Raw genomic sequence first — 16,934 nt, 5'->3', positions numbered from 1 at the left:
TTATCACCCCTCCGTATTACTTTATTTTGCTCCAACTGTTGCAACGTCGCTCCGGAATACGTCGGACTTCCTGGCAGGCCATTATGTAAAGCAGCCGGACCGCAAAGAATTGCACAAGGAACTACAGGCAAGAACACGATAATAGCTATCAGATTCAATAGCGCCACGGACGTCTGATGGAGCCCCCGACTCGCAGCGGTTTTCGCGCGCAACCGCTCGGATCGCGAAAACTCCGAGGACGCCGCGCGCCGTTCGATCCCCCGTAATCGCGCGTATAAATCAGCCTCGATAAAAAGCACGGTTTCCGCGTGGCGAGTCTTAACCCCTCGGGGACCCCGGGCGCGAGAGCTTCGGGAGAATCGGCGGGCATGATGCATGCCGGTGGAAGAGATGTCGTCTATCCGTATTATGTATGATATCGGGCCGCGAAACGATCGGCGGATATGTACGCGGAAACGGAGTCCTGGTAGCGGGAGACCGTAAACTCTCTGCTTAACTTAAGTTATCGCCGCGCGGCTGATTATTAATGTCGCTACTATTAATAACCGCAGGTTACGCGGATCGCGGACCGGTGAAATATTATGCGGTGCAGCTGAATAACTGACTCCCGGGGGACGCGAGCCGCGGAAAAAGAAAAACGCCGGTTCGTTTCGCATTCGACAGTGCGGCTCGCGATTCCTCGGGACGCGGCGGGGACGCGACTTCCGGTCACCGTGAACGTTAACGCCGCTCGGGAAAATCCTCGCGGCTCGCGGCCGACCTCGCGCCCCTCCCGCGCCGTTTTAGCGCATTCTCAGGTAATGGTCGTTCCTTGTAAAGAAGTTAATTGGTTCCTGCGACAAGCCGCTGTGCATACAAGCGTAGACAACGTTCCTTGCCCGGCGATTTCCACTCGCAACGGGATTACGTCTAAATTATTCGGTTTCCTTTCGCCGCGGCGAGGGGACTCGTGAGAAGAATCGTTATCGAAGTAAAACACTACTCAGAAAAGCAATTTCGAACGTCTTCCTGGACTTTCCTGCGCCGGCTTCCATTAATTCCGCGGAATGTACTCGACGGCGGCCGGATTTTCACGGGAAACGAGCAGTTTTTCTGGAAGTAACGGTGCCGAACGATATTCATCTGGTTTCCACTGTAGCGGCGATGCGTTTCCGAACTGATTGTTCTATGAAGTTGCAATAGCGGAGGCTCTGTGGGTTAATGGGACACTTCTTATTATTCTTTTGTTCGTTGGAGACTCGCGCGGAGGTATTCCATTGCAGAGAAGGAAGGATACTAAATTATCGCGAGGATGGAAACCGCGTTATTCCTATGCTTTATATTATTTATGCTCGCCTCGAACTTATCGTAACTGCAACGCCGCTCTAAAGACCGTACAATTAATTTCCATTTCGGACGTCCAACCGGGACTCCTGGTTGTCAGAAATCAGCGGAATGGCGCGGGGAATCGGTCTGAAAATCGCGACTGCACGCGGAGTTACGTGCGTCGTTTCGTGTAAACGCACACGATGCACACCGGCGGTATCGGCCGTTGGCCGGTCGACTAGGTCTGCGCTACTCCTCCGGTAATTTTAGCCGGATCTGCATATTTTAGCACGAAAACTTCCGCCGATCATTATCCTCGCAGCTACTCGGCCGTCGCTTTTATTTTGTCGTACACACGCTCGCCCCGGCCGGCTGTGGCTTTGCCACGCGATCCATCCAATGGAAAATCGTTGCACCCTGACCCGCACACCGGCGACGAAAGTGTCGGTGGCCTAGGAGAGAGCGGAAAATGGGTCTCCGGAGCGGGTAATCGCGCCGGGAGATCGAACGATGCAATTACCACTCGCCGCGGAAAGTAGTTTCGCTGTTCCCCGGTTATCTCTTGTCACTCAAAACTAGCCGGAACTTTACAAACTTGTTTCGGCGGTTAATTAGAATAATACCGGACGCGATACGGAATAATAGGTTCACCCGAGATTTCCCCTGTTTCGATCGCACCGTCCTGTGTACACCGGATCGCTCTGCTTTTTATTACTATGGTTTAACGTTGGTTAGCAATCGTTGTCACGGTACACGTTGAATCTCGTAAGACACGACAGAAAAATTCCGACGTTCACGTTGGATATATCCTGACAGATTCGTGGGGGGGAACAGTGTCCGTGTTGACGGTGTCGCGTAGATCGAGGATACGTATAATTTAAGAGATCGCTGCCAGCGAATTTACGCACGACGGCCTGTCGCGTAGTAGTTCGTATTTTTCGAATTACCTGTTGATGGCAGCGAGATATTTTCTCACAGGAGGTATCGGCCCGCTTTATCTGCACGCACCGCCCCCGCTCGCCTCTGTCGCGCGCGTTTCTCCCGCCCGTCCGCGACGAACGAGACCCGAGTCACCGTTATAAAAACCTTACCAGCCACGAACGCTGTGGTTAATTGTAATAACTATAATTAGCAGCACTTATCCGGCCGATAAAGAACTAAAAGCGAAAAGGGCGGGGTGGGGAGGGCCGACTGTTCAACTAGCGGCGCGAATCGCGAGCGTAGCCACCGACGGGCTGCTTGAAAAGTGCACGAGAGCCATTGTAGAACGGACGGAGAGAAAGAGAGAGAGACAGAGAGAGAGAGAGAGAGGGAGCGAGCAAGTGAGAGCGAGGGAGAGAGCCGAGGAACGATTCAACTATTCGTGCCGTGAAGTTTAACGGTCCTTGCGGCCAATTATCGGCCATCGAGCCGAGTTAATCTACCGGTTTACCGGGAAACGCTACCGGGCTTGAGCATCCAGCAAAGTATTTGAAAGTCGATCGGCGGTTTATTGTCGGATACCGATACGAAAGAATTTTAAAAGCCGAATGGACCAGTCGAAATAAAAGACTCCGGCTGCGATAACTTCGTGCAAAAGCAGTCATTTCGAAGTGCATTCTGCTGCCCGGAATTATCATCCGCTACTTCACTCTCGCGCGAGACTTCCCCGCGATCGAATAAAACGTTCGTTTCTCACTCGAGATAGTTCCAACAGATAGTAAAAAGCCGGTAGCATACGGAATCGCAGCGTAAAGGCATTAATAAAGCAAGTTTGCGTTTTATTACGCAAGAAATCGAGCTACGAGCGACGAGTCTCTTCCGATGATTCGAATGGAACTCGCGGCGCGGCGAACGAGAAAAATCGTTCTGTTCGAGTAGGAACGCACGATCTTCGCGTTTCGTGCCGGAGATACTTACGGCCGCGAGAAATACGTCGGAACAAGAGCGAGATAAGGCGCAACGCTGAGCAAAAAGGAAAGGGCCGCGAATGAATTTCAACGAGCGATTTGACTTTCCTCTCGGCGAGAGGTATCGCGTAGGCTGCGAGCCTAGTTTGCGGCCCTTGATCCTCCACGCCGAGCCCTTTCCGAGAAGCGGACCCGATCGTCGCACTCGGCCAACTACCATGGCCGTGTCTGCTTGCATTATGGATGCGTTATAATTACCTATTCATTTTCCATGGGCACGTAACATCGAGCCGCTCATGCGATGCACCGGTGCCCTGCACCTGATTGCAGATAGAGGACGAGGATGGCGACCTGGAGACACCGCGAGGACTTGTTTGCGGGCGTGGAACGTCGCGTCGGTGTTCGTGGAAGGAAATCGCGCGGAATATAGCGTCTTTCGTGTTTCATCGTGAAAATGAAAGAGAAACGAACCCGCCGCGACTGAGATTCGCAGCTGGAACGATCGGACTGCAATTCAACCGAAACACGTGTTACGCGAAATCAAGCTTAACGGGAGTAAATAAGTTGCATTTAGACCTCGGCTCTAATCGATCGACAGTCTAGATCTCTCGAGCCGCTTTTACCCGGTCGTCGTTCAAATTCAATCAAGCCTAAGCCCGCCGCGGACTTCATTAATTCTTAATTCGCTCCGAGCCGTGTTTAGATCGGAACGATACCGACCAGAATCTCGATCGAACCGAAAGCCAAACGCGAATCGAATGGTCCTTGGAACAATCAGCCTGGACCGGATCGAAATCGAATCGAAATTAGGCTTACTCCCGATCCAACTGAAATGCAATTCAGCCCGGTCCGACGTTGCGATAGAATTAAATCAGATTTGCGCGAAATTCGTCCCGACGCGGGGTTAATCCGATCCAAACATGGATAAACCTTGACCCGTCCTGGCTCCGACTCACTTATCACTTTAATCCACGACTAAAGCTAACTCAGACCTGGACCGGTCTATCGGAGATCGAATCCGTGAACTTAACGAAAGATTTAACCGATTTCAATTTGCCGAATCGCTCGATAGAAAGCCCCTAAGGTCAGACAGGGAAATTCGACAGCTATTCCGCCATCATCGATGCAAAACGCTCCGGTCTTTCAGATATGTTGGATAGCTGTTGGTCGAATAAACTACGTCGCGTTGCCGTATCGCTAACCATTACAAACTTTTTTATAATAGCGATGAACGCGTCTAATCGCGATACCGTCCGCAAACACATGCTTCGTTAGCCGGCTCTTTCCGCATCTTCGTGGAGGCGTTCTCCATTCCGCTATCTCTCCGTTTTCCGGCATGCGTGCAACGTTTCCCGTGCACGCTACGATCGCATTGCGTCGCCATGTTTCACGCGACCGTGTACATACTCGTCCTGGAAACGGTAGCGTGCGTATCGCGCGGGTCTCGAACCCTGACAAGACACAATGAGAATCGCGCCGGACAGTTGTAGAAGGACGCGGCTGTTTCCACGGGTATTTGCTGTCCGCGTGGTTATGAAAATCGCCCGGCAAGTACCCGACAAAGTCAATGTTTAAAAAACTTTGGGATGAAAGAATTTGGTTCGTAGGTAGAAAATTTGAAAGACAAAATTATAAATAACAAGGAAAATTGGCTAGAAGGATGATCAATACAGGTCGACGAGAACCATCGCAGCTCGCGCAAGAATTAGGCGCACAATCGTGAATGAAGTTGGGCGCCGCCTCCGCAGGAAATGTCTTTCACGTGTTTGCGTTATCTTGCGTTTACTAGTGACGCAAATTTTACGTAACCCACTGTTGTGATGTTAGGTAACCGAAGGAAGCTGACGAGTGCTTTAATCCAGGATTTTAGAATCCTATCGGAAAGAAATGTTCTTTTGCGTGTATCGCTGACTACTAAAACTCTCCGTAGCAAATCTTCCTTTTTCCGACCGGTCTCCACGAATTCCCAGTGATCGCGGAGCAATGCTCGACGCTATTGTCGAGGCAACTTAATCTAGAATAATTGCTTTCACCTGGCGGAGCGAAGTAGGAGAAAGTAGGAAGTGTCCGAAGACAAAGGACTGACGTACGAACCGCCATAAACGGGGCAGGCATCGCGCGAGACTATACGAACCACGAAAAAAAGAATGCAATCGATGCATCCCGGCGCGCATCTGCCCCATTAATTAACGAAAATGGTGGTTGTTTCCGATGAGGATCGATCAATCTTCATCGACGCGTAGCGGCGACGGTTGCCCGACTCCCGGCCGCCATTTTTCAGACGAGCCTCGCCGATGTTGCTTCTAGGAAATCGGACGCAACCGAAGCAGACACCGGACGTCGGTGTCCCCGCAATCTCCGGAGGTATCGACTGTCCTCTTTGTTTATAAATAAAGTTCGTGGAGTATCCGTGGGCGACGATGTAGGTGTCCCCGCATAAAGAATGGGGAGGCATCGCGACGCCCCTCGTCTGCGGGGTAAAATGGAAATGCGTGGCAGCGGGCGGTATAGGCGAAACCCCGCGGTTTCGACGCTGTTCCGGCCGAGATCGACGGGAGCGAGAGAGCGGGAGCTCTTTTCGGCGGGAATGCTCGCTCCTGCGCCGGGAAAAAGCCCTCGATTTATTTGCCGCGTGGGGTCCCGCTCCTTTCCGGCTGGGAAACGCGTCGACGGAACCCTTAACCGAAATCCGAAGCGTTTGAAATATGCGCGGCTCCGATGGTATTCGCTTAATAGCACCGCAAAGTGTATCATTTTATCATCGACGCCGAATGGTCCGACTCTATGAATCTCTTCGTCGGAAGAAATGCCTCGGGGATTTCTCGGCCGATCCTTCGAGTCGTGTAATTGGAAAGTCATCAGCGATTCCCTCTGAATTCCGTGCGCATACTATCGACAATCGAAGCGAACGATCCGGCTCGTTCGGCGATCCCGACAAGGGAATCGTTACGTCCTTAATGAAAGTTCGGGTATCGTGTACAAGAGGGACGGCCCCGTGTTCGAGCGGCGCAGCTTCCGGCGGCGCCGCGGCCGCGGCTCTGTGCCGGGCCAAAAAACAGGTCGCCTAAAATTCTTCGTTTCGAATTCTAAGCACGGAACGAACGATGGCGAACGACTCGAAACCGTTTCAGTCCAGGATTCTTTCGGAGGCTACGCGCTCGCCGCGCAGTAAAGTCTGGCTGCGGGCCGGCGGGAACAGGGGCGAGAGGCGAGGGTCGGGGTGAATGAAGAAGGCATGAGAGCGCCGCTGAGCGGCGCAGTTTATTTCGGTCGGGTTAATTAGTGTTGCCTCGCGAGGTTTACGGTTGACATTTCGTTGGTCGTTCGTTCGTTCGTCGTTCCACCGTATAAGAGAGAGGACGGGGAAGGTGAGGAGGAGGACAGACAAGGGGAGACCGGCTTTTTTACGGCAACATACTGGTCAGCCATACCGAGCGCCGAGGAGGAAGACGAAGTTGCCGCAGAGGAGAGCTGAAGGAGAAGAGGAGAAGAAGAAGGAGAAGAAGAAGAAGAAGAAGAAGAAGAAGCAGAAGAAGAAGAAGAAGAAGCGGACGAAGAACAAGGACACCCCAGCCAATAAAACTGCAGTGCCCCTCGAAGGTGCACCGAAGGCGCCACGGCAGTCTGGACCTCCCTTATTAGCTCCCCTCTAGCGACTTTTACCGTCTACCTCAGGTCCCCGCAACAACCTTTTGTTTTATCCTACGGTGTGAATATCGCACCGTTTTACGCCGTCCAGATTAGACCTGCCTTTATGATTCCGGCCGGGGAAGTCAGCGATACGCTGCCGGAACGAACGTCTCGCCGGTCCAGCAACCTTGACGTCGTCTAGCTTCGAATCGCAGGTCGAGCAGGACCAGCCAGGCTCGAACGCTCAACTGAAATCGAACGAACGTCTCGTTCTTAGCTGAAAAAATGTTGGAACAGTTCCTCGACCGTCCGCCTCCCTGGGAATAAGACCGATAAGCTCGTAATTCCGTGTTGGCGGGAGAGTTTACGAGCCACGAGACGGTGCCCCGTGTCTCTCGATTTCCTTGTTTCGCCTCGAATTAGGTAGTTGAAATCTTTCCCTCGTTAGGCGAGAGCCCGAACGTCCCCGTAGTCGAGAGAGAGTAACGAATTACAAGAACCTGGCAGCGGGAGGAGAGATAAGGGAGGCGGCGGAGGAGACCTTACCTAACTGGGTCGAGGGTGAAACAAAGAGGGAACGGTCAAGGAGGGACGGATGAGATGAACGAGTAGTGAGGTAGGTGGATGGTTTGCTGCCTTATTAAGCAGTCTTATCGCTAGAGACAGCCCGGCCCGACACGGCCGTTTAACTTTTACTCGACCTGCAAACAAGTAGTGGACACACTGCCCGGGCAGATAGGACACTCGGCAAGGTAGCCGGGCCCTCGGTCCGCTCCGCTACGGACCTTCGTCCTTATCAGAGTTGAAAAACTTGACGGCTGTAAACACGAAACGACGCTGCAACTGGCCTCTAGATACTCCCCGCAAGATTTACAATGCGTCTTTAAACGGCGTTAACTACGCACCGGGATATTTAAGCGTTACTTAACAGGAGCTCCTCGCCGGTGCACGGTACTCTTTCGGAGAACTTGAACTTGACTGCGCCTCGGCATCGGTAACCATTTCAGGATGATTGCTACCGCCGCTTCGTGCATGCGAATGTTACCCGAATGAAATTTTCTAGTGTCGAACACACTCCATTGGAATTCCACGTTGTAATTGGAGATTTTCACGACGTCTTCCGCGCCGCGGCCCGCGCTCTTCCATGTAAACGGCGGACGCTCCGCCAGCGGCGAGCCTCGCGCGATTTCACGGGCCGATATACCGATTACCGTTTTTTATGAGTCATGAAACGGCGAGCGTTTAGTATAAACGACTCCGAAAATGTTAAATTAGCTGTGACAAGAATCCGGTCGCTAAGAGGCCTGTAACCGGGTGGTGAAAACTCGATTTGCATGGAATAATAAGCGAAACGTTGATTAATGGATCGCCTAGAATTTCTTGTAACAACGGGAACGAGCTTTGTTACGCTTTCCTGACCACGAAGCTCGCGCTCCCGCGAGTTTACGAAATAACACCGGCCACGTCGGTCTCCTTACACGCTTACCAGTTCTTTCTAATTCGCGAAGCGATCGGTCTTCCGCCGTAGCGTACCGTCGCGCACAATTTACTTCGGCATGCGACCTCGTTCGAGATTCCCGTCCCCGTTGCGTCGGGTGCAACGTTTCGGACAGGTTCTCGTCGCACGAAAACCGCGGCCGACCGAAATCTCCTCGCCTCCCGACGCCGCCGGCAAAATATTTGCCGCGCAAACAAGACGTCGAACAGCGGAGCCACCCTTTTGCGGTTGGACGGTAAACAAAGGTGAACGCGCGAGCGATTCATTCCTTGGACGGAGGAGGAGCGGGATTAAACGGGTTATTGTGCGGTTTCGACGGGTCGCCCTGACTCCTTGAAAGGGAGTCGTGGCACGAGACGGAGCGCAGTTTTCTGAAAACGCGCGCATTATGTCGGCGACTGTTCGTCGAGGGGGCGTGATCGGCAGGTCACCAGGTTTACGCGGGCCAATAAATCATCCGAAGGGCCCCGGCCGCTCTTTCGTCCCCCTCCGAGTCGGTCCCTGGGTCAGGTACAAGGTCCTCGGTAGGATCCTTATCTCCCAAGGACCTCGTCGACCTGTCAGCTAATCCTATTAGCGGCAGTGAATCTTCGCGTTGCGACGCAACCACTATTTTTCCAGTTTCTCTATCCTCTCGAGTCGTTGCTCGCGCGTCTTCCGCGCCCCAACCCCCTCCGAGGTGCCAGGGGTCTGCCGTTTCCAGCTCGGACGTCGGCGAACGCTTCCGGAATTTGTTCGGCCGGGAGATCTTTCGTATCTTTCTAGTCCGCGGAGCGTTTCCCGCGCGCGAGATGGTCGGCCGATTCAATTTGCGACGCGCGAGAGAGAGACCTGTCGGAACGTTTCACGCGTACCGTCTAATTCCGCGTACGTGTATTACGTTTGCAAATTGCTCGGGGCAACGTCGCGGAAAATCGTCCGCCACGCGGGGCCACATTGACACGAATAAGACACATGGCCGACCAAGCATGATGCCAAGAAAACGCAACCATTTGCGCCGGCCGCTCCGGGGAACGATGCCGCTCGACCGAACGCTATTATTGCGGTATTTACGATGAGACGCGCACGCCGCGTCCACCGCCGGCCTCTGCTAATCCCCCTCGCCCCCGACACTCTAATTTGCCGGATAAATACTTCTTGACCGGGAACGGACTCAGCCACCGCCTAATAACCCGTGAAATTATTCTAAGTGGCGCGGCATCCGAGCCAGCCCCGTGGCTAATCCTTCCGACGTCCGTCGATCCTCAGGTTTTCCTGTTGAACGGCCACGAGCAGCGTTCTGCTTCTGACGTTCGAAGATCGAATCGATGGGAAGAGATCGACGTCTACGAGCGATCGGTTAGAACAAAAATCTAACGTCCCATGGAACTGTTCTATGAGAATGCGGTTACTCGAAGAAGTATTGCAACGTTTTCACCCCAAAGATGCGCGCGTGAATGATACGGACAGCTCGAACGATTCACCCGGACACGAAACACTTTCCGTTCATAAACGATCCACAGAAGTCCTAGACCTCGTTTGCGGGTCACGATTGTCCCGTTCTCGAGAAGCAACCCCCGAGCGAAGGCGGCCGTCTGGCCTGGCGAAGGGTGTCCCTGTAACCCAGACATTTTCACGTTCGTGTCACGTAGCCGTAACAAAGTTCCTATATCCCGGGATGCGTGGAGACGGGCGGCACGACTCGTCGTTGGTACTCCAGCGATTTCACGAGCCGGACAATGGCGCGATATAAGCCGGAAGAAGGTGGCTCGTCTCCGGATAAAGAACGACAGAGAGGGTGGACGAGTGGGTGGAAAGCGGGAGGGATGGTCGCGGAGAGCGCGAGAAGAGCGAGTGGTGTAGTAGGAGTAGGATCGGAGGGCGTCGGCGAGGAGGGGCGATGGGCAGCGGCTGCGGGAAGGTGGCGAGGAGCGCGAGAGAGGCCGGCAGATTTATTCAAGTCCCTCGCCGTCGGGTTGACAAGAGTAGACTCGCGTAAACATACTCGTTTCTCCTTGTTCCGCCGTGGCCGTTTGTCGGCGGCGGCGGGGGCAGGCGGGGGAGGGGCCGGCGGCGGCAGAGGAGGGAGGTTGTATCGTTTCACGGTTGTTTGCCGGTGGAGGGGCGCGAGAGGCGTAGTCCCGCTCGCGTGGGCGCGTTCGATTCGAAAGGACGCCCGCGCGCGAAACGAGCCGCCAATCGCTGTCCGCGTCACATCCCACGTGACACGCCCGTGGGGTAGCAGCGAGCCCCGGGATTCGCCGGTTCCCGTGAACCACGTCCCATGCGGCCGGAGTGGGGGCAGCAGGCTGCTTTCGGTTTTCGTCCGCCAGAGGGGGAACTGGGACGGAGCGGAGTGGAAGGCCGATGAAGTGGTGTGAGTGGTGGCGAGTCAGTCGCAGACTGGAGTGCCCTGTGAGAGCAGGGGACGGACCGAACGAACGAACGAACACTCTCTATAACTAATCGCTCGTGACGCTTCGCCGTCTGTCCGAATGTCCGTCCCAAATCGGCCGACGCGGCGCGCACACACGCAGAGCAGCACTTCTGTTTTCCGTTCTCTTTTTCTCGCGGTGACGTGTGAGCCGAGCCTTCGGCCGAGCTGAGCTCGCGACGCGCGCGTACCGTGCCCGACAACAGAACCATCCGGCGTCGAGCAGCAGTTTCCACGGTTAGTGCCGGTCCGTTAGCGGCTTCGCCGCGACATGCCCTGTTTTCCCGGATGATCATCGTCGCCGCACGCTTCCTCGTGCCTTCCGCTGGACCCGCCTGGACGTTGTCGCCGGACCGCTGGACCCCAGTGCACGTCCGCCGCCGCTGACCGAGCCACGGGGAAAGACATGTGGCCGCCGCTTGGACCTCTCCGGCAGGACCCAAAGACACCCTGATGGCAGTCACCGTCCCGGCGACAGATCGCGACCGTTCGCCGCCACTCGAAGCCCCGTTGTCGCTTCGTCCTCTGAAGGAGTAGTACTGGCTAACATTTTCAGTGAGAGAGTGCAGTGCGTGCAGGTGCGGTTGGTGACCTAATTCGTTGTTTGTTCCCGCCGCGAGAGAGAGAATTGAAACAGAGAAACTAGCCGCTGCTGCTGCTGCTGCTCTAGCCGCTGCTGTTGCTGCTGCTGCTGCTGCTGCTGCTGCTGATCATCGACGACCGAGTCGAGCCGGCCGAAATGTCAGCGTACGCGCAGTTCGGGTACTCGTATCCGTCGGCGTCCCAGGTGAGTCTCGAGCCACGCTATTCACGGCTATTCTTTCGTTCCTCGATCGAACACCGTAGCTACAGAGACTGTCGCCTTGAAACGCTGCGGAGAGCTCCCTCGTTCGTCGATCCTGCTCCAAAATATCGGAGCAGGGAGAACCTGGCGCCGCGTGTTCGATAAAAAGCCGACAGGGTAGGCAATTACCGGCAGACGGGCACGGTTAACGGTTCCGTGCCCATTGTCTGCAAAATCGTGGCTCAATTATTCGCCTAACGATGGTCGTTTACCGGGTAGCGATTTCAGGATCATTGTTAATCAAGGAACACGGCCGTGCTCCGAGGCTTTCTTCTCGCGACAACGAGGCGCGGCGCGCGTTAGGCAGCCGGTAATTAGCCCCTGCTACCTTGTTAGTCCGCGGTTCCCTAGTCCACGGTTCAAATTCCATTTCTGTTTTTACACGTAGCAGGCTGAGCTACTCGGCTCCGCGGCGATCAAACGGTCCCGTTAATTGCTCGCTCGGTGCGATTTACGCGATCGTTCGTTTTCCACGCACCTGGCACTGCTCGTTGTACTTACATTCATGGTGGCGATTAACACTCGAACGATTCCGACTCGACATTTCCATTCCCGAGGATCGATCGTTAGAGAGTGAAATTTCTTTGGGGAACCGCGGATCGACTCGCACACCTGTGCGCGTAAATGTTTACCGACGGCCGTCGCACGCGAGCTCCACGCCTCCGTCAACCTCGATGATTCATTCGAACGAGAAACGAGCGGTCGCTCTCTCGCGAAGACGTTTCAATCGAGTAACGGAGTCGCCTTTTGTGCAACCCTTCCGTTACTCAATGGACATTCTTTTCTCGCCATTCCAGACAGCACGGGGGCGAAACTGGAAAATCGCCGAGTCAATCGGCGTCTCTTAATTTAGCGAGTCTTCGACCGCTTGCCCGTGAAAATCGCTTAATAGCCACGTTAATGAACCGTGTCTATTTTTACCCCGGATCGGGGTAGGTTTTCGCGGTCTTCGAATTTATACGCGCCGGTTTTTGTACGGACGTATAGCCGAGGCAACGATGCCCTCGCTAGGTATCGGGAAGATTTATCGCGCGCCCCAGTGCCCGGTTAAATTAATTATGAGGTGATCAAAATTCCCGCGACCCCGGCGGCGGACGCGCCCCGCTCGCTGCGTCGCCCCCGAGGACCCAGGAAATTCGGGAATGGGCTCGTAAACCGAAAATTTCAGAAATTCGACCGCCTTAATTAAAGAATTAAGACGCGGCATCTTCCTCGCGATACGAACAGTCGTCCGAGCATTAAGCGTAAAACTCCCCGAGTCTGAGGAGCTTCTTTCGTGCTCGGAATTTTCATAAATATGGAACGATCTCAGAAACGAGGAATTAACAATCATATACTGACACCGACGAAATGCATTTAACATCTTACAACCGTTATTTCCTTGTCGATTCGCCGATCAATCGAATCGCGGCAACAAAACACCGTCGATCCTTCGGCGAACACTTTGTTTCCCCGATTTCGTCGCTCGCAAATCCCGCCGTCGAAACGGATCGGAGCAAAAGGGAAAATGAAATTCTGATTTACGATCGGTCCGGCGGTACGAGTGTATAGTGTAGGGGTTGGAAATCCAGGGCAGGGCGCAGGCGCGAGCGATCTCTCTCCCGTTGCCGAAAAAAGGAGAGAGCGCAAACAAAATAACCTAGGGACGGGACTGCGCGCGTACGCGCAGGTGCGACCGCGAGGCTGGATGATAATAATACGGGTTAGGTCTGCCCGCATGGTCCGCGAGAAAGGTGCGAGGCCGCGTCGAAAGGGCTGCGGCTCGCGTTCCTCGTCCGAAGCCTGTCCGGGCTTTCCCTCGTCTCGATTAACTTGCCGATAAAGAACCCTCTATCTCTGTCCCTCTCTTTTCGTCGTTCTTTTCCCATCGCCGATGGGGTTGAAGTTTGAGGCTGATGAAGTTGTTCGGCTGAACGGCCGGGAAATTGAATTTCGATGCCGAAGAGGTTGTTAGGCCGGGAACGGCGCGTCGAATTCATTCTCCTGTATACGGGCCGATTGAAAAGTCGCGTAACGAATCCGCGGAAGCAAAAGTATCGACTTTCGTTCGTGGATGTCCGTTTGTTTTCGTCATTACACCGGACTCGGCTCGGTGACTTTAATCCTTTGCACTCGAGGGACGTCTCAGGCTGAGTTCGAAGCAGGAAAATCTTGAACTTTGATATTCGACGTTAAACGCAACGATGTACCGATACATGAGATATTGTGGTGGAATAGGCGTGTTGTTTAATTCGTGTATAACTTCTCTTGGCGCGATTTGTAAAGTGTCATCGATATTTCATGCGAAAACGATGAATACTTAGAACAAACTTCCGAGTGCAAGGGGTTAAGTTCGACTTTCATGTGATTAATACATTCCGTGTCGTACTCGCTCGTTCAGTCGCTCGGATACTAGGTATTGCGTTATCCGATGTTTCAGCTGGTTTTTCTCTTGTAGACGTTTGTAGTACTGTTACACTTTTGCGTCGCTCCGCGCCGTTAAGGATATAATGTAGTGTTCGTTCTGCAGTCGTGAAATTTGATGAACAGATAGGCAGTAAAGTTGTCGAAAGAGTATTGCGTAGGTACACACGCGAAACGGGGAATGCGAATACTTCTTTGGATCGCGGCTAATACCGACCTGTGTTTTATTGATTTGTTGCGTTGCATTTATATAATCGTATTCTACGAACGGGAAAAAAATCAATGTAAATTTCGTGTAATTCATTTCTCCATAATTAACTTCGTTTTATTTGTTTGCTGCCGAGTACGTGTGTGCGTTTGGGGCGATTAAAGATGAAGCAAGAGTACCACTTCGTTTTTTTTCCTTTTCGAATTTCAACTGGCTGAAAGTCGTTCGGAGTTGTAAGAAACTAGTCAACGCATATATTACGAACTCGAACTTCACCGACGTTACTCCTGTTTACGTACTGCCCGCAAATTAATAGCTTGCATTCATTTCGTCGGGGGAATTAGAAAAATTTCACCGCTCGAAGAAAATAATTGGAATACTTCGTTTCACCGTTAGTCCTTTACCCAAGCGTCTAAGCAGTAAAAGATCGGTACACTATTCAACTAGTGTTTAAAAATGTAATTTACACTTTGCCTCCCTACAGGAAAGCTTTCGAATATTTCAAGAAATCCTCGTTCGTAAAGGATTAACAGTAGGTTTACGTAACGCGTCGATTCGACGCATACGGAAATGTATAAAGCGCTATTGGATAAATATCAACGTTAATTTTGAGTGACGCGATCGGACGAATACTCGAATTTATAGAATCTACAGGAACGAACATCGGTCGTTCGAACGGACGACAGAACGAACCTAATAAATGTAAAGCCAGCGTTAAAGAGAACGATTCGAGATTCCCAAAGCCAAGTTCCGTTCGCAGAGGAACGGTTCACCAGGCATTCGAGAATGACGAGGAGACTCGCAACCCCGGAGACCACCCTGCAACGGTGCCGACGATAAAGTATCGGTTATCGTGGCTCGTATCTGAGCGTACACCCGATCAACGAGTCGCGACGCGTTCACACGAGATTCCGCGGCGAAATACAGCCCTGGGTATACCCGCGGAGGAACAGAGGAGAGAGAAAAGCGACGTCCTCTAATTGCGCCAGCGGAATCGTCTAAACGGCCGTTCGTCTAAATAACGCAGCGCGCGCGGCCCGCGAATGCTTTACGGTCGCGTCGCCGAATCCCGTCGCGCCGGATAATAAATATTTTACGCGGATCATTTCCACGGAAACGCGGGTAACGATAATTGGAGTTTATAGCCTACTTACGTGAATTTATAATACTGTCCCGTCGCGGCGACGCGGACCGGGGCCGACTCGTAAAATTCGCGATTACAGATTAGGTAGTTAATATATTTACTGCCACCGCCCGGAGGATTCCAGTTGTAATTCCGCTTGTCCCCGTACCTCTTCTATCCGCCCCGTTCGGCTCGTTATCGCGCGTTAAACGTCGGTAGCGCTTAATTTTTCGCCGACCTGGGGAAAAGAATCGGCGATTATCCGTCCGCGGATCGGGCGGGGTGAAAAAAGCGACGCGTAAAACGCGACTCCAATTAAGAAACCGCGGCGACCGCGTTATAAACTCTTTTATGAAGTCGCGCACCGATATCCTCGTGCCCGCGGAACACACCTGGCCGGGCTCGGATCGAGGGGAAAAGAGCGGTCCGAACCTTTAGCGTTAATCGGCGTCGATTAATTTGTACGATGTCGTATCGCGTGCACTCGCGGAACCGGCGCGTCGATTTAACATTTAATTTTCCGGCGTTTCCAGGATCGTTCGGTAATGAAATTACCTCGTCGACGTACGCGGACTGGTGCGCCCCGTTCGTTTTACGACGGGGCGGTAACGAAAGAATGCGGAGTGACGGCCGGATGTCTCGTACGCATCGAAACGCCGTTTAACTTCGTCCGCGGGTTTATTAGGTTCGCATTAATGTCCCGGACGCGGCCATTTTGGCTGTTCCCGTTTCGAGCGTTCCGGCAAAAACTAGTCGCGTTAAGGATATATATATATATCGGGCACGCCGATCGGAAAGATGATCCACTATGAACCGACGAAATGGAGTTTAATGTTTTCCGCGGCGTACGCGTGTAATCGGGAAAATCGCGTGCGGCACTAATGATCCTAAGTGGGGAGGGAGAGGACTTCCCTTAACGATAAGGGTATTAAACGTAAACAGACATAAAATCAACATCGGCCTTTTACGCTCCGTTATTTACAATCGTTTTTACGTATTCGTACGCTCGCCGGTCGGAGGATGGACTTTATCATCTTTATTAGAAGCCCGGGAATACTGATTGGCAAGAAGAACTATGCTACGGTGTACTCGAAGAGATTTTCTTTGCGGAGGGGGAACCGGGGAAAGGGCAAAGTTCGGGAAATAATAGAATCGTCGGCAGATATTCCTGATGATTTACGTTTCCACGGTTGGCAATAAAATGGTATTCGAAATGAGTAATGGGCCGCGGGCAGAAGTCGCTAGAAGGGAGCCCGTACCGGCGATAGGCACAGCCGGCGCGACGCGTCGAGAGCTCGCCGTAGACGACGAGGCTTTTGTATCCATCGTGCGTTGTATAGGGGCGAGCAAGGTGTTAACATAGATCCAACTAATATGATGTTAATGATATGCCGGCGTGCACCTGTGAAGCGCGTCGCGTAAGCGGTACACTTACGCATCGGATACGACTCTTTTTCTCTCGCTGTCTCTTTCTCTCTCTCCCTCTCTCTCTCTCTCTCTCTCTCTCTCTCTCTTTCTTTTTCTCTCGTCAAATAACTCCGGTCACTAAGTAGTTAACCGTCTAATGATATTAATTAATTCACCGAGTAGAAGGAGCCGCGATAATCGTTTTGAAACGACG

At 52.9% G+C, this 16,934-nt stretch overlaps 2 protein-coding genes across 5 annotated transcripts in view; one reads left to right on the top strand and one right to left on the bottom strand.

Annotated features, from left to right (window-relative positions):
• Positions 1 to 16,934, bottom strand: part of LOC143174175 (uncharacterized) — a 273,986-nt gene that overhangs the window by 172,406 nt on the left and 84,646 nt on the right. The window lies entirely within an intron of this gene.
• The window catches only part of LOC116424986 (uncharacterized), a 92,864-nt gene that overhangs the window by 16,240 nt on the left and 59,690 nt on the right, over positions 1 to 16,934 (top strand). The window contains exon 1 of one of the 3 annotated variants that reach the window (XM_031972106.2): positions 10,674 to 11,522. The exons of the other annotated variants lie outside the window; for them this stretch is intronic. Within the exon in view, the coding sequence (XP_031827966.1) occupies positions 11,475 to 11,522 (48 nt within the window). The 5' untranslated portion in view covers positions 10,674 to 11,474. Of the gene's footprint in view, positions 1 to 10,673; positions 11,523 to 16,934 lie in introns of those variants that run through there. 3 annotated transcript variants of the gene reach the window in all.

This window comes from Nomia melanderi, chromosome 7 (genome assembly GCF_051020985.1).
Source record: "Nomia melanderi isolate GNS246 chromosome 7, iyNomMela1, whole genome shotgun sequence".
Classification (NCBI taxonomy): Eukaryota; Metazoa; Arthropoda; class Insecta; order Hymenoptera; family Halictidae; genus Nomia; species Nomia melanderi.
Note: the sequence above shows the minus strand (reverse complement) of the source record. Positions and strands in the feature narration are given on the sequence as shown.